At 40.0% G+C, this 20,487-nt stretch overlaps 1 protein-coding gene across 10 annotated transcripts in view; it reads right to left on the bottom strand.

The window, feature by feature from the left end:
• Window positions 1-18: 18 nt before the first annotated feature.
• SOX5 (SRY-box transcription factor 5) overlaps window positions 19-20,487 on the bottom strand; it is a 479,987-nt gene continuing 459,518 nt past the window's right edge. For all 10 annotated transcript variants that reach the window (XM_042890060.1, XM_042890061.1, XM_042890055.1 and 7 more), the window contains 4 exons: window positions 11,443-11,551; window positions 10,424-10,597; window positions 3,863-4,079; window positions 19-638 (listed from right to left, as the gene is read on the bottom strand). In XM_042890060.1, coding sequence (XP_042745994.1) covers window positions 335-638; window positions 3,863-4,079; window positions 10,424-10,597; window positions 11,443-11,551 — 804 coding nt within the window. In that variant the 3' untranslated portion in view covers window positions 19-334. The remainder of the gene's footprint in view (window positions 639-3,862; window positions 4,080-10,423; window positions 10,598-11,442; window positions 11,552-20,487) is intronic.

The raw sequence follows: 20,487 nt of genomic DNA, 5'->3' as shown, positions 1-20,487 counted from the left end.
AAAAAAAAATAATAATAATAAAAGGTCGACGGGTAAGACTTCAGTGCTTGGGTATAGCAGCTGAATTACTGGCATTATTTTACCCATAGCTTATATTATTCTGTTGTTGTCGTTGTCTTTGTTTCCTTTCTTCTGAGCCTTTTTTCTTCTGATGCAGGCTGATGTCTATTAGTCAGCTGATGTCCCAACTAGTTAAGACTAACAGTTAAAGTAACAGTCAGTGTATGAGAAAGTTAATGTGCTTGGCCACTGGTAAGGATAAACCAGATGGGGCTTTATTTATTTTTTCTTTTCTCCTTGAAGTCCTGCAGGTCATGTGATATTTGGACCCTGATCAGTTGGCTTGCCCCGCAATGTGATTTTCACTGTCACTGCCATAGTCCACATCGGGGTCATCCTCTTCCTCATCATACTCATCATAGATTTCTCCATTGACGTCATCGGTCTGCATCTCTTCCTTGATATGGGGCTCCTCACCTTTGATGCCGTAAGTGCTCTGGATGACGGGCATCCCGGGCTCGGGGCTGCTGGACACACTTGAGTGCTCTGAGGGCAGGTGTGGGGAAGGCATTCCTGCCATGGCGATGGCTCCTGGGTAAACGACACCTGCGGTGGCAATGGGAATCTGTGCTTGTTGCCTGCAATGGAAAAGAAGAAAGAGGAAGTCTGAATACTGGAAGAAGCAGAGAGAGAGCATGTATGACAGCGCTTGGCAAATGCATTAGCATGTGCTCTTGGGCATACAGAGGGCATTCAACTTCACTGCTAAGGAAATTTAACTTTTGTGAACTTCTGCAGTTGCACCTGAACCACACAGCTTCAGCATGCCTGCCTGTGATGCAAATTTCTTTATTGAGCTGCCAGAAAGAAGCAAGCACCCTTTTAATCGTGGACTACCTCAAAAACCACGTATTTTAAAAATCTTCTTAATCCCAAACGGCTGACAGGACTGGAAATAAAAATTTGCTAACAGGAGAAACGAAGCTAAAGCTGGGTAGCCTGCAAAGCAAAGGGAACTAACACTGGAAGAGGAGAAAGCAAAGGCCTCTCGGTGAGAGTACTCTATGCTAATACATGGACCTGGCCCTTATTAAGGAGAAGGGCAGTGGGCATTCCAGGGCCAACATGGGCTTACAGGATGATCGCTAACGGCCTCCCTTTGAAAGGTGACAGTTTCCAAAGTGAGTGACACTGGTGAAAAACAGAAACTTTGAAGCAGGGTGGATAAAACTGGGAAAAGCCAGACTTGAAGTGGAAGCATGCATTATTTAAAAATAAATAAAAAGCAAGAGAGCAACATGAGCATTTGAGCAAATCCTCTATAAGATGCCTTTATATAGCATCTAAGCCTTGGAAACCTGTCTGCAGCAATGAAAGACGAATTATTCCAGGCCACAGAAATTCCCTTTGCAGCAAGAACACTAGCTGTGTTATACCAGTGTTTGTTTCCCTGAGAAGCTTCAGGGTCCCAACAAGCCTAGAGGTTTAAAATTCATGCTCCTTTTGTTTCCTTGCTGCATGAAGTAATTCCATTGCAGTAATACTCTTCAGTACATGCTGCACATTGTAATGTCATCAGCGGTGTGTCCATCTGTACTGAAAAGCCTTGCCACAGGAGACAGGGCAGAGTCTCTTGAGATGAACATTCGTAATTAAGAATGAAACCTTTCCCTGTTCCCCTGCCTGGCTGTGCCCTGGCTGTACAGTAAGCCCTGCACAGTACAGTGATCCTGAAAGACTCTCCTCAGCCAAAGAGCTTTACATTTGTTTGGAATTGCTAGCTGTGTTTTCAGTTACTTCCTGCCTGCCATTCAAGCAAGGCCGCTGTCAGTACAATTGTTATTTCCCTGTTGCTGAAACAAGTTTAAGTTGTCTCAGCTGAAGACACAGCTCTTAAAGAAAGTAGCGGATCTAATTTGCATTTTATTCCTAATTCAATAGGAAGGCTTTGTTTTCTGGAGTCAGCATTTCTCTAACAAGATTCAGCACACTTAAATTGCTTTTAATATTTAACAATAGGAATACTTCGCACGTAAATGACGCTTTTCAGAGTGCTTTCCAAATATTAAATAATTTAAGAATAGCATTTTTCCACTTCTATAGGATGTCCACTCTGGAGGATGAGGTGAGTTTACCACACCACCATTAAAGATGAGGTCATTAAGACATGAAAGCATTAAGTACTAGAGTTGCAAAAAATGCTCAGTCCTTCCCATTGTGCTGTTTTCAGGCAGGTTTTCAGGATGCCCCAGCAGCTTGCACAGTGAGAGCTCTTAAAAAAACCCCATCACTTATTTTTGGGTGCAATTAGGAGTTGTATTTGTGTTCAGCCCCAAATGACCTGCCCAGGGTGATGCAGCAGATTAGGAACCAAAACCAGGAATTCAGCTGCAGTGCTGGGACTCCCAGCATAAAACACTGACCCCACTGCGGTCACTGGCCGCTTCGTCAGTAGCTCCTACAGAGATTTCACCCCAGATTCTGTGCTCTAATTGCCTCACTACAAATTATCTACAGAAATGTCTTGATTTCAATGTCAGCCTTGTTTGGAAAGCTAAATAATATGCAGAGCGTTACAAGGTTAATTTTTTTCCCATGATGAAGCATGCATGTTAACCAGATAAGCAGTGTTTTGGGGGCTCTGCTGCACCTATTCTTTTTCCAGAAAGCACCCCTCCTCTTTTTTTAATCTCTTGATGCCAAATGTTGGCTGACTTCCCTGTGTTTGTTTCAGTGCTTACCATTGGGATCACTGGACCTGCCAGCACCACAGGGTTAAGCAGCTCAAATTTCTCTGCTGAGCGGCTTATTATAACAATGCACACTGTAGCTGTTTAAAACACAGTCTGATGACACTTAACAGTTGCTGGACAGATATTCTCTCCTTTATTGCTACTTCTAGTCATTAACTAGGGAGATGTGCAACTCAGTTCAGTTAATATGTTTCCAAATTCAGCCTGAGATGAAACAGAACATAAATTCCATTATTTGTGAGGCTTGTTTTGGTTTTGCTACTTTTCCTTTTTTTTTTTTTTTTTTTTTTTTTTTTTAATTATTATTATTTTTTTACCAATTACTGGAGTGAAATATTACAGAACATTTCTGATTCTTTTAATCTGCTTTAACCAAAACTAAGGAGCATTTGCAGAAGGAAAAGACATGAGTTTTCCAGATAGATTTCAGCCTGATCATATCGAGCCGATCAAACTGATCTATTAAGTGTTTATCAAAACCAATCTTCTTGAAATTTATACTCAGCATAAAGCATTTAGCTTATTGAATTGGAAGACATCTACTTCCTACTCTGATACATGCCATCGTGATGGACAATGGATGCAACTTCGTGCCTGATACGAATTAAGTGAGCCAAGTCTGTATTCCAGCTGAAGTTCAGTATGTTCAGCAGTCCTTTTACAGACCACTTGCTACAGATCATACTGAATGCAAACTAGTATTTTTGGCTTTTGGATCAACAGGCACTACCACTGATTTATTCAGATACAACCTCTGAGGCCCCATAATAATGTAATATTTACAAGATCTTATTAGAAAACTTACATTTCATTGGAAACTCTTAAGCTTTTTTTTTCTTTCTTTCTTTTTCTTTTGCATGATCGGAGTGGAAATGAGACAGTTGGCTGAAGCTGTGAGATGAACATATAGCAGAGCCAACAAAAAATCCCTAGCTGCTTAACTTCCTCCTGGAACGCACTGTTTGAAAGTATAAGCTTCACATTCCGTTAGCAATATATAATGTTCTTGCCAATAAAATATATCATTTACCACAGTGAATTAAGAATTCTCCCTGATTTTTTTTTTTTTTTTTTTTTTAAATGAATGGTAGTTTTTAAAGGTCCCATACCCAACATTAAAATACTGCCTCATCTCCTGACGTCTGTTGCGCATGATAGCCTTGTACTCGCCAATGCGTAGTTTTTTGCCATCTACAAGGCAGGTACGCTTCGGCCTTGGCTTGTATTTGTAGTCTGGGTATTTCTCCAGGTGCTGTTTGCTGAGTCGGGCCTGTTCCTCGTAGTATGGCTGCTTCTCTAGGTTTGTCATAGCTTTCCAGCGAGATCCTGTCACAACAAAAAAAAAACAAGAAATGAGGTTCTGCTCACTCACAAGCACTGAAAGGCAGAGAAGCAAGTAGGTCACTTGGAACAAGATACCGACGGTCATATCGCTTTGGGCTGGGAATCTGTCAGAGCTTCCAGACAAGGGTCAGGTCTTGTTTGCATTTCACTTGTAAACCTCTTGAGTATGGCCATGAGGCAGAGAGAGATGATACTGGAAGCTTTCACTATTTTATGGAAACTTTTCTCTGTTATTATGGGTTTTTTTTCAGGTAATCAATAAAAGCATCAGATAATGAGCAATCCATGACACTTACTAGAAAACTGAGGAGCACTGTATGTTAGTGAACTGTGAGAAACCCCTTAGGTATGTCAAGTCTGCTCTGCTAAGAGCTTCTTTTGGCGACAGCTTTCCCCTCCTCTAACAGGGGAGGCAGCATTCCCAGATGCTGTGATTTGACTGCCATGCTGCACTATGGCTGGATCTACTCTGGATACTTGCATGTCTAACAGCTCAGTCTTTCATAACAAATAACATCTTTCTAGCTACTACGTTTGTGAAAAGCAGAATCTGAATTGATCATAAATAGTATGCTGCTGGGCACAAGAACCCTGAAGCAATGCCTTTAACAGCTATAAGCTATCCCATATGTCTCAGCAGGGTGTTAACTCCAAGACCAAGTCCCGGTGAGCACTGCCAGCTCCAACTTAACAAAGAATTTAGTATGTGTCATGAAGGGAAGAGCACTGGGATACTGGAACACCTCTCCACAGAGCTGCACTACGGCTTGATTGCTGGCAGCCCAGTTTCTGACATTCTGCCTATGCTAATGTGGATATTTGAGCTATGGAAATAATGAAGACTGAATAATTTTTTTCGAATACCTCCTGAAAATTACAAACTAATATTGCTTAAAAGACATAGTATGGGAACAGAAAGTAAAATTTCTTGAGTTAGCTATCCTATTTTATTTTTCCATGGACTACAGAAGTGCTTCAGGGTAAGATACATTTCAAAGAACAGGAACGGTCCAAGCTGTGAAACATGTGGCATAGAAGGAAAATTTTACTGGAAAATAGACCACTTTCCTGTTGGGGGGAAAAAAAAAGTTTGAATAGTTTCTTGATTTAATGGGTCTACAATGTCATATGTCATATTGACTTCCTCTTGTTCTTCATTTCTCATGGTTATTCATACTGCACTTAGCTCATGCTCTTAGTCAGGTCTGTCTTAGCTCACTGTGCCCCCAAGACTCTCAATATAGAGAGCACAGCTATCCCTTCCAATGGAAGAAGACAGTTTGGTTCCCTCTGGAAAGCCCCCTTCAGACCACCGACACACCATTTTCCCCATCAATCTTTGAATCTTTATTTCAAGCTGCCGTTTGAGCTTAAGTATTTCAAGCTGCCTTGAGTAAAAGGCTGGTAGGCTGGCAGTGACCCAGGTTGGCATCACACCTGGTGACAAGCAGTGGGAAATCATGGCGTCTTTGTTTGGAGGAGGAGGAGCAGTGGATAGTCCTTTCTTAGCAAACATTCCAGCGGAGTAAAAAATGTCAGGTTTTTTACATATAAGACACAGAGATTCCCCAGCTAGTTCTGGAATGAGAGACAGTTCACTGTTTAAAAACTGTTAATAGCTTATGATCTTTAAGATCCCTTCCAAACCAAACCATTCTGTGTTTCTGTGGTTCCATCTGAATATGTGAGTAGATGGTTTCTAGGATTTGATCTGAAACTGCTACATGGCACTTGTATGCCACACAAATCCAGAAGCTCAGTATGAACATCCCTGACACGGCACTGTGTTACATGGGGCAGCCAAACTGCCTACAGAATCGTGGTCAGCAGCTTTGTCTCCTGCAGAGAAATTATCCCATGTTTTTTCTGGCAGAGGAAGTAACTAGAAAAAGTGACACCAACTTTCCACTCATAGTGCCTCTTAGATTTTGGACTAAATGACACAGTGATAAACATGTGGAGACTGCCAAAACACTGAAATGCTGGTTCAGCGCACGAGATGGAAGTATAGATAGGATTGAATGATGTCAAAAATTAAGGGCAAAGCTTACATAGCTCTTATAGGAAGAGGTCTACTTTGAAATTCTGCCTCTTGGACATCTGCAAACTGGCTTCTTAGCATATGAAGAAAATAATGAATTTTAGTAACGCCCTCTAACCATGAACATGCCGCAGCCCTGGTGCCTTAGAAAACTCCAGCCCCAGTTCCTGTCAATGAAACAGTTTTTATTTATGAATAACAAAGCTAAAAACCTCACAGATCTTAAACAAATCTTGACATTCGCTTTACGTACTGTGAGGGGACCTGCAGCTCAGAGGCTGATTAATAGTCAGGTGTATTTTGAGACTGACGTAAAGAAAGATAAAAATTAAAATCAGTAGTTGCAAAATTGTAGTGATTTCTTTCTCTGCGCAGGCATAATTCTTTTTTCACTGTGCTATCTCGCTGCAATCCTACACTCAGACCTGAGCAGACAGATTCCTACCCCTCACATGAAAAGTTCTGTAAATACTGGGTGCAGTTAGGCAAACACATAAGTCTTTGCAGGATCGGGGCCATAAAAATTGAAATTTTGATGCATAATATTTGTACATGCAGTTACACATACAATATTTATACATAAATGTCACTCATTATGTTTTTCCTTCCTAAGCTGTAAACTCAATACAACAAAAATCCTGGCAGTCTCACCTCTCTTCCTAGCAAATTTTTAATAGCTGCTTTCTGCAGGGATATCTCCTCTTACTCTGATTTTATTGTTTTTACAGAATACATTTAATATCATTTACTAGTGTGTTTTGAAGTATCATAAATAATTAAACAAACAGCGATGTCAAAATAAATGTGATAATGGGCATATTTTCTGATGATAAACTCCAGGTTTTTACATTCGAGCATTTTCACTTGTTTCCTTGCTAATATGCAACATCCAAGCAGCTCTCTAACTGGTCTTAATGAAACTTCTGAAATTCTGAACAATCTATTACTCTGAGCCTTGCACTTGTAGGCTAAGGTATGAATCAGGATCATCAATCAGCACGCTAAACTGGTTGATAGTACCTTGTGTTTGAACAAAATATATCTGTAATACATTTATCTGCAGTTTTTTATATGTCAATAAACACACACATGCAGGCGCAGGAACCTATGCCAAGTGCCAGCCCAAGCCCAGATAAGGTGTAATTGAAGAATCTTGAAAAAATGTTTCTTTTTAAGGGAAGATTTACACTCGTTGGTGAGCTTTCTGCTCACCATCTGTGTTGGAAAGCTCCGAGTGGGTCAAGTATGCAAGGCTTTTCTCTGTGAGTATGAAAACAAGAGCCCGTCCCCTCCCTACACACATACACAACGACGGGTAGGATTCTCACACAGCACTCCCCGATCTGGTGCGTGAAGTGTTTAGAAAATAAACGATAAAATCACTAGACTTTGCAGCACCAGCACAAGCTAGGGCAGTTCAGAGCTGTGCCCACGTGAGGCATTTCTGGTGACAGTGAGGACAGCCAGCCAGCTGAACAGGGATCGGCAGTAGAGACAGACAGACACCCATCTCTGCACACGTGCCTGTATTTCAGTGGGGCTCATAGCTCTGCTGACTGCCAATTTCAAGCCAAATTTCTCCACTGAGAATTTTCAGCTGCTTGTAACACTGCCTAACTTTTAGTCTATGGGACTGACATCTTTCAATCTGGGTATCTGCAGCAGGCTGATTTTACATTTAAAAAATACAGGTATACACACAAGCACGTATACAATGCATACGTATGCATTATAGGTATGCATATATGTCTGCATTCACACACGTGAACATCCATGAAAAGATTTCTGAAGGTAATAATTTCCTTCAAATCTCCTTACGTAAATTTCTCAGTGAAATTAATTAAAATATTTACAGAAATATCTAAACAATGCATTATTAAATTGATAGGGTCCAGCAGACCGTTTTAGCACTTCTTTTAAACAATTTACTAAAAAAAAATCATTATCCACAAGTTTAAGTTGCAATGAACAGATGGATGACAAACGTATGCACAGATGAATTTAGTGACAAATCCATGTATCTAATTTTTATGCTCAAAACATAATACCACAGTGTCAAACATAATCCCCAGAGAATGAAAGTGCTGGGAAGGGCTTCTCCTCTCATTTTACTATAAAAATGACCCTGGATGGGTGACAACCCGTCTAAGCCATTCGTGGTGACAGCAAGCTCTCTGACCTCAACGGCAACAGCACTGCTTAAGAAATGGCAAGGAAAAATGGCAGAGTTCTAATAAAGAGCCCCTAGTACTTGTCTGAACTGTAAGTTTCTGTCTGCTCACCCTACGCTAGTTAACAGAGAGCTAGCTCCCTGCTGACTTCAAAAGACTGGCCTTTTGCAATTGAGGGAAGACCTTTGCAACATTCCTGCCAGGGAAGAAGGCATTGGGCATCCCTCTTTATTGCAGAGGAGGAATAAAAAAAAAATCAAACAGTGATGCTGGAAGGAAATAGAAACATCATTTCTTCCTACTTTAAACCTTGCTTTTCCCCATATCTGACAGCGAAACAGTAAAGAGTTTGGAGTCAGCTATACTGTCTGTCACCTCAACAGGATCTGTAATGAATTTGCACATTTTACTCCAACTACTGTATATCTAATCAGAAAAAGATGTCCCCATATCTCCCTGATCTAGCGCCAAATAGTAAAAGGTGATTCCTTATGTTAACAATTTCAGCAGAATGGCTTATTAAAACCAGATTTTAGGGTATTATAAAATGCTTAGAAGCCCTTTAAAATGTCAACCAGGATCCCCAGAGACTGCGTAAAATGTCAGCCCAGCTCAAACGCCTGTTTTAAGCAGAATGAATTAGCAGCGTGCTGTCGGAGGTTGTTATCCAAAACAATCAGTTAAGAGGGAAAACATCAAGCTCTCTTTGTACTTTCTATATGAAAAGGGTCATTCAGAATGATCTTGTAGATTTCTGAAGCTGATTATTTAAAAACAGGTTTAACCAGGCCCTCTCTCAATTTAGAAACAGACCAAAACCATTACTGCTCTGTTCTCAGCCTAATCACATCATACACCTGTAACCAGTATAATCCCTTTTAACCAGTATATGGCTATTTTAACATCAACATAAACAATTTACCCTTCAAATTCTGCTCCTAAAACTAATCTAATCATCATGTACTACCCTTTTAATCATGGGTTAATTTCATCATGTCTGTCATCCACAGCCAATGCATTCTGCCTCTCCAAGCAATTTTATCTAATTTCCACTTGCATTCTGCTAACTTCTTACAACACCACCCTAATCAAGCTGAATATCAAATCTTTGACCAGACTAAGCTCAGCATATTTACCAGCCCTGCACCTGGTTAATGGTGCCATTACCATCACGTTCATGTCTCTTGTCTGCCAAACCAGCCAGACATGTAGCCCAGCTAATCAAGGTCCCTGGTTAAGCTTTTACCCACTGGCAGGACGTATGCTTAGATTCTGTAACACAGTTTATATCAGTAAAAACGCACCATCTCTGAGTTGGTCACATATATTTATTTTTTTCTACAGAAGAGTAATTCACTGGCCTCATAAATCTCCATTTATTCACCTTCTGTATCATTCAGTGTCTCAAACAAGAGTAACTTCAGACAGAATATAGTCCTGGGAATTTAAGTAAGAACTGAAAAATTTGAAGACTATGGCATGAAATTTGGTAGGTGATGCTCATGACAAATATTGCTTGGGATATGAAGACTAGAGGATATGGAAATTAATTCTGATATTTCTTTTTAGATTTCAGGATTCTTCTCAGAATATTTAGAATAAAAGCAGCTTGCTTTAGAGATTGTGCGCTAAGTGAAAATTTAATGTAATAGGAACAAAATAAGAATAATTTAAAACTGTTAGGGTATAAAATAAAAGGATGTATTTTAGGATCTTTTCCCTATGTCCACTGCTTTGAACAGACAGCGCTAAGGCACAAATCAAATAGTGTGGTGTGCTTCTGGTTAGATGAAATACATGGGCAAATACATGATAGCAGTCATTCTGTGCTTGTTCAACAGCTTAATAAAATGAATCCTTTACTTCACATTTTTGCACCAAAATCCACACCACAACCTGAGTAATTACAAAGATACAAGAGCACTTCAGGTTACGATCAATATATAGCACTGGGCAGCATGGTGGCAGTTTGTATAGCTGCTGTCCTTGATGCAATACCCAAGAAGCTAAACAGACAACCTAAAGATAGTTATTCAGTTGTGTCAGGTGCCCCGCTTTATTCCATCAAAAGTGCTGAGTTCTGTGACAAGAAAAATAAATGATGTCAAACGTACCTAGTATCTTGCTGATATTGGAGTTGTGCATGTCAGGGAAGGCTTGAAGGATCTTCCTCCGTTCATCTTTAGCCCACACCATGAATGCATTCATTGGGCGCTTGATATGGGGCTCGTTACTGCCACGCCCTCTGGATTCCCGATAAATTCTTGATTCTGAAACTCCTGCACTTCCTAAAAAGAGAAAGAAAATCACTCCCAACTTGTGTTTCATTATACGGCTGCTTCTGCCATGAGTAGCCTAAGTGAAGTGCTGACATTAAATGAGTCAATCTTCTCAATGCTGTTTCTTTTACTTGAAGCAGTAGGAAATACCATATAGTGTATAATGTCTAATTTTTAGTTCTTCTATTGACTCAGCATCACATAACACAGACTTGATGAAGCATTCAATTTTTGTCAACATAAAGCATTACACTGCTTTTTGAAAACATCTTTTACCACTTAATAACTTAAAATCAACACTTATCAGTGTAGATTTTCTTTTTACTTTCTTCCTTTCTTGTTTACAGAATGTGATGTCAATGGTGTGATATAAAGCAACATCAGGTATTTCCTCTTAATCAAGCTTCTGGCTACCAAGTGGACATTTGAACATCTGTTTTAATGCCTACTTCTCCGTAACAACACAAGCAATGGCAGAGAAAGAAAAGAACATTAAGATTGCTTCATCAAACCCAGACAAGTTCCTACAGAGGCAGAGTGTGCACCATCTGAAGATGACCAAGTCTGTAATTCACGGACTTCCTCTGTGATCTCATCCCACACCTAGTTGCTCCTTTAATTCATTTTCACCATCAGAAATGCATTTTTGTTTCCTCCCTGAGATGTCGAGCATAGAAAAGAGAAGGCTAAAAATCAACTCCACAGACTTAAAACGCCAGAAGATGAATAATTTTTTCCTGCCTAACCACATATCAGTAACCCCTCACAGACCTCTCAAACACTCAGATTGTCCTCCAGATGACAAAGATACATGTACACAACACTAGAAACAAGGAGAAGCCATTAGTACTGACCATCAGAATCTCCACTCATGTTGAAATCCATCATTGCATGGCTAAACTTCCCGTCTTCACTCTGTTTTACTGCCAGTTGCTGAGTCAGGGTCTCCAGTGTCGTTTTGTCCTACATGGGGAAGATGTCAGGATTTGCATCAGGAAAACCATTAAATACTGTAAATGCAAAGTTTGCGGGTAATTTAAAGGGCTGATAGAGAAGATGTGTAACAATTAATTCACAACAGTTTACTGAGTCAGTTATTAAAAAATACATAATATTATTTTTTTTGGAAGCAGTACAGTTGCAGACTCTCAAGTCTTTTTTAAAACATGCTTATTATCTAGTGATGAGCTAAGTCCACAGTGTTGAAAAGATTACTTTAGTTGAGCATAATAAAACTGGATGCACATCTGAAGAATACTTCAATTCCCTATGTCCCTGGGACAGCATAGCTGGACTGGAAGTTTAGATGATACACGCTCTTGCTCAATATAATAATTGCTTTACTCTACTTCCCGCCTGAACTCATAGTGCAGAGACATGGGCAACTTTGCCCTTTTTTCTGTCTTGAAAGGCAGTGTTTTGAGAAGCAGACAAAGGGGAAAAAAGGGAAAACTTTAGATTGAACTTATTCAGGCCTTAGGAAAGGATCAGCCTGGACTGATACGATACTTGGGCAGTGGTTTGCGTTCCTGTCTGGACTGTTTACCCAACCTTCCTAACAGCCCGTCCGTCATTCACATACTCAGAACTATCTGTGAACCCAGGATTGCAACAGGCTAGTGTGTGCTGCCAATTAATCTGTCAGGTTGCAGCGGTGTCTACAGACATTGCCAGAACAAGATGCCAGGGCAATTAATTCCAATGTTCTCTTCGAAATATCTCTCTTCCTTCTGAATCGTTGGACTTTGCAAATACAAAGGTGTTCCATTTTCCAATTGTTTTTGTTTTCCCTGTGCATATTACTCATAAACATTCTATCTTCCTGACAATCATATGTTTAAAAATAAATCTTTCAGGAAAGCAATACTAACATTTCAAAATGTTAGGCACTCTGCCTTTTGCGAAGCTGGGAAAATGACATGATGCTGAATTATAATAAAGTGGCTCCAGTTGAAAAAAAATCTTTTGAGCGTCTTCCTGAAAGAAAGATTGCTGTTTTGTTGATCTGTTCCACACTCGAAGACTGTAAAAGATCAACAAACTAAAAAACTCTCAGATTTCACATGGCAACCAGAGACTTTACAATTATTCTGTGTAGCCTAATAATGTCACTGGATTGTATTGTAGAAGAAAACAGAAAAGAGAACAATATGAATACAGAAATGTTTCCCTCAATGTGATGTCCCCGCATCTGCAATTCAAAGAACAGTTCAAATTCACGTAAGTCATTTTCCCATTTCAAGATTTTCTTGAGAGATTTAGAAATGAAGCTAATCTGCTCAACTGGGTACACTCACACTTTAGGGAACGTTAGGTTAAATTTCTCTTCCCTAACATTCACTTTCATTATGAATCACTTCTGTGCCCTGTCCATAACCAGATGTATCACCACTGAAAACAATGCAAGATGGATTATCGTCTTGGGTTTTGCAGGAAAATCCCATGTGGCTGAGCCAGTCTACCACAAGCAAGCGGGGGTTCTGCAACACTTCCTAGGCACAGCAGATCCCAAAAGCTTGGAGAGCTTGAATAAGCACTTGAACTTTTCCAGTACTTAGCTTTACCAAACTCTTTGGTTTGCTGGTTTTAACTTAGCTCTCATTTCCAAAGCAGCCTGCGTGCAGATAAAATATCAGGAATAAGTTGACTATCTCATCCAAACGGTTCTATGATGCACATGAACAGTTTTTCCTCAAAAAAAAAAAACAAAACAAAAACAAACAACCAATTTATCATCAAAATCATAACAATGGAGTTCACAAATGTGTATTTTAGTTATCATTTAAAAATGCTGCCACCAGTCTCAGATGTAAAAGAACATTTCCTCTTGTTTGGTACACCAGTGGGGAAGGGAGCCATTCTGTTGCAGATTTTTTCTTGAATGATGTATAAACCTCTTAGAGAAACAGAGCTGAGAGCGCAAAGGGCACAGACTTAACAGCTCTTACTTTATGCAGTAAGCGCAGCTGTTGAAGTTGGAGGCAGTCACATTCAGAACCGCACTCTCCCTACATGATCTGATTGAGTCTTAAGGTCAGCAAATACTCCGGCATGCTGTCTGCAAGGTACACACTGGGTACTGCTCGTTTATCAGAGTTTGACTTAACAAGCCTACAGATGCTCCACTGCTATCCATCTTGTGCTAAGTTTGCATTCTGAGGTACAGCCACATCCGATGAAGTGTGTGAGGGAGGGCATGATGGAAGAGGAGAAGGGCAGGGATGCCATTTGGTGCTGCTGCACTACTGGGCTGCTGCACTTGGAGGTGCTCTCCAGGCATCTGGAATAGAGAAGCAGGGAGCTCACCTTCTCAGCACGGCTCCAATTTACTCCTTGCTCCTTAAATATATAATATGATAACGTATTCAATCCCTAACTGCAAGCTTGCAGATAAGAAGAACTTCTGCATGATGTTGCTCTTGAAATGGAGGACGCTGAAACAGCTAGCTGCACTCTTCTGCGTTAATGTTTAAAAAGGTTGAAGTTCAAAAAACAAAAAAATCAAGCAAAGATAAATATAAGGCCTGCTCTTTTCTAAACCTCTGCAACAACATCAGAAGAACAGAAAGACAGCAGTGATGCTCTGTAAGGATGCAAAAGCCCAGCTAATGTGAGTAGTGTGCTCATTTCCTGGCCTATGCTCTTCCTATAAAATACACTGCACTTGATTTTGCCCAATCCCAACATATAAAAGCACTTTTAAAATTACAAAATATCTGAAAGGGGCCAAGTGACATTCCCATGTTATTTTGTTTCCAAGTGCTCAGTTGATAGGTTACTACTTCCAGTTTGATAGAAGCATCTCACCACTTTTCTACAGAGCCTTCCATTTCATGGAGGAAGTATTCATGGAAGCTCCAAAGTAACAAAAGATGCACAGGTCACAAATAAAATGGCAACCTGTTGGCAATTCTGGCACGGTCTCGTCTCAGAGAACATAATAACTTCAGACAGAGATACACAAGGATTTTCAAATTCATATAGAAAGCACACATATTTATCATCACTACCTGGAACTGATATCAAATTACATGTCCTTACAACTGCCACCACTCTGCTATGCTGGGAATAGCTGTGTAAACAGTAACGAAGCTGCGGTACCATCCAGAGATAACAGGTGGGATACAGGCATGTTGGTTTTGGCAGCACATGTTAATAAAAGAGTTTTGACAAAGCATTTTACTGGACTCTGCCTTAAACTTGTTTATCATTGTCTCAAGCCCCACAGATGTTTGCTCTGCCATGCGTAGGATGCAATGGGGAAAAGAGAGTTCAGCTGGTGAAAGTCTACGTGCTTGCAGGTTTTAAAAGCTGCAGGGAAATAACCAATGATAATCCCTACTCTTCAGGTTCGTCCCACACTTCAAAGGTATTGATTGCAATTCACCCCATGATTATTGCATGAGTGGCATCAAATGCAGCCTTAGACACAATCATGCTGGGAAGAAAAGGCAAGGCTGGTCCAAACCCAGGGGAGTGCTGCAACACTTCCTTGTGAGACCTGCTAAAAATTACACTGCATTAAGCAAGGGAAACAAACAGTAAGAAATGCTTCTGCTTTTGCAGGCGAAGAAATATGGGGATGCCTTGTTCAAGATAAAGTATTTCTTCCCCTTCTAAATTTCCGAATTTTGTATCTGGCCCCAGAAGAGTGACTAGATATCTTATGAACATCTTTTTTCCTCTTTAACCTCAGTGAAGAACTCAGGCAGATGTTGAGACAAACTAACCTAATTTCTGCTGGGACCGTAGGAGGGAGTCTGTAGAGGCAGCAAGAGTCTAGTTGTCTGAATTATCTAAAACGCTAACACGCAAAACAGAGAAGATAATACTGCAGAGAGCAATCCCACAATAGCCCAATGGTTGAAAGCATAACCAGACAGTTTTCATCAATAGTCACAATGCAATGAGAAGTTTCTAAAACGTCATTAACCAAAGAAAGTAATCTGATAGAGAAGACAGATCTGTAGTTCTGCTCCTAGCAATGTTCTAGTTATGTTTAAAAGGATAATAAGAATAAAAAGAAAAACAAACATATACACACATGGAATGTGTCATGTAGGAAAAAAAAATTATATATATAAAAAATGACTAAGCACTGCAAGTCAGAGTCAGTTTTGTGGTCAGCTGCAAAAGTTAGTTGGCTCTCTGTCAGGGATAGCTGTCATAGTTTAACAATACATTGATCTAAAAATGACAAGAACTTGGTTGCAGCCTCCTCCATGGAAGAAACATAAAACAAGAAGAGTCAAAACATATGTAGAGCAGCTTGATAATCTTTGCCAGAACTCCTCCTGCTACTACACAAACGTGAAGTAAAATACTGGAAGGCCTGAGAAATGAAGACATACTGACACATCTGCCCGATGCCCTCTGACCTCACTGCCTCTGTTTTGCATTGGATCTGGGTTACAACCCAAAGGGTACACCTGAGACCCTGGACACACCTCCACTCCTCAAGGACTCGCGGTTCCTCCACACTGCTTTGAATGCTGGGCATATGGCAGTGAACCTTTCCTCCCCTCTTGGAGACATCCTTTTGGCTGGGGTATTTGGAAACCACTGACAGCCCTCTGAACTCAGTTAGAATTGCATTTTGGCAAGAGCTGTTTTTCCAATTGCGTAATTCAAGGTTAGCAGTTTTACTGAAGCAGTCCACTCTTCAGTCTTCTGCTCCCCTAGCCCTACCCCCATTTCCTCTGATATGAATATTTTCCCTTTAAGTTTGATGCCTGCAGAGATAGAGCCTGTGTAGAACAGCAGAGGAGTAGTGCTCAGGCACATCTTTTCATATTCTTGCCTTTCTTTTTCCAAGTGACCTGAAGGACCAGTCTAAAAAAATGTGGACTGCAAGGAGAAACTTGCTCCTTAATTCTTGCACCTAAGAATTAGAAACACACTGATGGACAGAGTGGCTGGTATCTTTGCTCTCTTTGGTGCCAACAAGTGAAAAAAACCAGGCAGCTGCTCAGTATTGTCCTTTTTACTGTCCCATTTCCCCTGCCCCAAGTGCAGCTTGCTCAGATATTCAACATCCTGCACTGAGGAAGTAATAAAAATAATAAAACTTAAACTCTAGAGGTGGTATTTTCAAATAGTCTGAGTTTTAATACGCTAGTTTTTATCTTAGATTGTGAGCAGGTCTGGTGGCACGAGTGAATGTGCTTCTCTGAGCAAGCTCCAGTAAATACCAATCACTCAGACACAAACCTTGCACAAAATCTTAAAGTACTGAGCAGATAAACTGCTAGACTATGATCAGGCAATGAAAGTTCACTTCTGTTTACTACATAAAAATATTTTTAAATATCAGACACACTGGTGGTGCCAGGTATTATACATTCAACATTATGGCATTTTTCTTAGCTCCCTTAAAAGGTGAAGAGTGTTATCCTACATCTGACATGAATGAAAACTTTGCAGAACTAATCTTTTTGTGCAATTCCTCTGCATCTTGCAATAATAAACATCAGAATAGTCTGTGTTATAAAATCTTCATCCACTGTCTAAAAAATACGGAAAACTGGAGGAAGGTAGGCATTACGGGTGACAGAGAGAGGGAAAAACTTGCGAGGTGTGCCCAGAAGTCTGCACAAGATGAATTATTTGCAGTTCAGGCTCTGCTCCTGCATATTAATGCCATGCATCTTCAAAATGAATACTGTGCACATTGCTTATGTCCTATTTCAAGTTACAATCCAGGTCATGTTATACCTGTAATTGCCGTAAAAGAAGTTCTGACTTTTTTGGAGGGATCTTCTGCTTAGATTAAGGTGTAATAGATCACGTTGCCCAATTGTGCTGCACTCATCAGTGAATTTAGCCACATAATTTCACAAAGAAAAGTGGTGTTATTATCCCTTTTTACCAGATGAGAAACTAAGTCACATATTAAATGAATTTTCAGAAGTTCTACAGTAAGACTGGTGGTTTAGGAACTGCACTCCTGAATCTTATCTAAAACTTGTAACCTCAAGCTTCTCATTTCTTTGCGTGTGTGGAACTGTGATTCTTGCTGATGGCACATGTTACAAGGGAAAGTGAAATAAAATATGAGCAGTGACAGATCCACCATTACAATAGACCTTGCTTAAGTAACGCTTGCAGGGCTGTAAAACTCATAAAAAGCACATGCATGAAATGATAAAATAGAGTGAGACTTTCAAATGTTGACTCAGTAATTGTTAAACCCCTTCTGGCTGCACAATTTTATAGTCTTCTACTGTACTAATGAAAAGGGAAGAAACAACAAAGAAAGGGTTTAGCCTTCCAATTATATAAACTCTGTGGACCACCAAAGAAGATGAAAGATTATTTATAATGTCATGGCAATTCATCATTTGGGAGATTTTGTTGTTGTTGTTGTTGCATCAAAGTTGAGTATGAAGAAACAATGCATTCACCACCCCCTCAGCTCTTGCAGTCTTGCTTATCTGAAATCTCTCTTTCACAGAATAATCCACCCACAGAATCTAAAAACAGCATTAGAAGACAGAAAATAAAATATCTTTCCTTATTTGTAGCTCCTTCTGATTTTATTGTTTCTATTGTACTTGTTTCAGAATTTTACATTAAGTCTTAACTGGAATTACAATATTTGGTAAAGGAACAACATATTTGCTTTAGGACAGATATTCACAGATTGGTCCAATACTGCCTGAAAATCACTGTATCTAATTTGTAATATATATGAAGTACTATATGGACTCAATGAATAGGTAAGCTATTAGGCACTATAGGAAAAAAAGCATCTGAGAGATTGAACAGGCCCAAGCACTTAACCAGTCTTCTCAGGAACATACACTGAACCACTGGGAGAATTCACTAAAATTTGTAATAGCCATTTTCTTTGTCATACTCTGTTGGTTGTGGGTCTTTGCTTTCTAAGAGGTTCTTAGTCAGTACCTTTCAAAGCTCTGGAAGTAAGACAGAGTCCAATTAAATAAAAGGGGAAAAATTCTCAATAAATTGGCAGCCTCTAAGGGTCAGTTCCCTAAGCTATATGTTTCAAATTCTTTATTCTAGGAAGAATGACTTCCTTGGCAAAATACTGTATTTGACTTGGAAACAAATTTATGGAAAGTAGCAGTTCTACAGGAAATTAGGACACTGAGGTCCTCCTTCACTTTGGTCATGAGTTCTGAGAGATAGTGTAAGCCAGGACTTTTAAATGAAAATGCAGGTAAGGTTGGATCAGTCAGTTTCTTTAAGGAAGAAACAAAAGGAAAGCAAAAGCAAAGCAGAATGATGCTGCCTCCTTCCTACAAAAGTTTTTATAGTGCAGATATAGGCACTGACCTCAACTAAATCCAGCTGTAATCCACTGACTGCAAATAGGTTAAGAGTTGTATGACCCAGTTTCTCATCTAGACTGCTTTCTGCGCTGCGCTTCTGCTCTGTTAAGTTTGCCTGCATTGTTCAGTTGTTCTGCACAAAACTGAGCAGGATAGCGATCATGATATATTCCTGCCATTGTGAAGAGTTTTGAGATCTCTGCGTGAAATGTGCCATGTAAACTCCAATGACAGATTTCACAGCAGGTCAGACAGAGCTGTTATAGCTGGCATTGGAGGGCTAACTGGGGAACAGAGGTTGTAGAGCAAAAACAAAGCTAGATGAAAATCGCAATTCATGCAGGGTATCCTTAGAAAGAGTGTCTGCACACATGTAAAGAGAAAGCAACAACAGTCTCTACTTTCCTGAAATAGTATTAAACAACAGGCAGGTCAACAGTGCAGTAGCCTTACAGACATGCATACCATTCTCTTCCATTTCTCCCTAGAAGGTATTAAAATCATGAAGGCTACTGTACCTTTAGTTACATTTCTTGTAGTCGTAATGAAAACATTGACATAGTACCTAGGTCATCTCCTAAGAAAGAAACTGCCACATTTTGCTAGCCAGGAGTTAAGGCTTATTAGTTTGTCTCCTCCCTAGCATTAGCATCAATACTGCCCAAGGCAAAGTTCAGCACCCCAAAGACAAATGGGTTTGTCAATGGGTTGAGGACCTGCAGGCTATGATGGACAGAACAGGACAGGCTGGCCTCCAAGGGGCCTTGGGAAACATGGTTCACTGAATGGTCCAACCTCTGTTACACCGGAGGGAGGTACTGTACTGATGCTGGTGCCCATGTATGTAAGTGCTTAAAACCCAACCTACTAGGGGCATGTGACTATGCAAACATAATAACAACATTTCAAGAAGTAACTAGCTCTTGCGGCTGCAGGGCAAAGTTTAGAACTTAACCTGAAAAGCTCAAAAACCTCAAAACGAATACAAGGAACTCAAATCAATTGTATGATTCTTTTTCAGAAGGAAGTTGATCCATCTTTGTTGGTCTTAATAAAATTTCCACTAAGGTATAAACAGCTGCAGTCCTCATCTATCTACACCAGCATGAGAATACTTCCTGTCTTTGCTCTTTGGGGCGAATGAAGACTGAAGTTCCCATTCAGATTTTGACAACTGCAAGAATCCATGGTTTTCTTCTTGCCTCCAGATGACCTTCTCCCTGACCTCACACACACATCTGTGGGCAGCATTTGTCCTTCCCTCTGCATTTTTCAATTTTTATTAGCTAACCCTGCCCATGTATTTCCACCATTAATGATGTTCTAAACACACACATGCACACTTAATTTTCCTTTGAGAAACACATCTGAACATGAAGTAAATGATGGTCAATCAGGGAAAAGAAAAGGCATTTAAAATAAAGAGCTAAAATCCTTGCGGGAATTAAAAAAAAATCCTCATTGCAGAATCTCTCCCTCTCATGCGTAGGCACTTGCTAACTGAGAGTAGTGGCACTGTGACAAAAGTAGCAAAACCAAAAGCAGGCTTTACTAAAAGAAAAGGGGGAGGGGAAATCTTCCACTGGCCATCTGTGAAAATAAGGC

Source organism: Lagopus leucura, unplaced genomic scaffold, assembly GCF_019238085.1.
Source record: "Lagopus leucura isolate 7727_CA_CO unplaced genomic scaffold, USGS_WTPT01 Super-Scaffold_100159, whole genome shotgun sequence".
Classification (NCBI taxonomy): Eukaryota; Metazoa; Chordata; class Aves; order Galliformes; family Phasianidae; genus Lagopus; species Lagopus leucura.
This window is presented reverse-complemented; position numbering and strand designations above follow the sequence as displayed.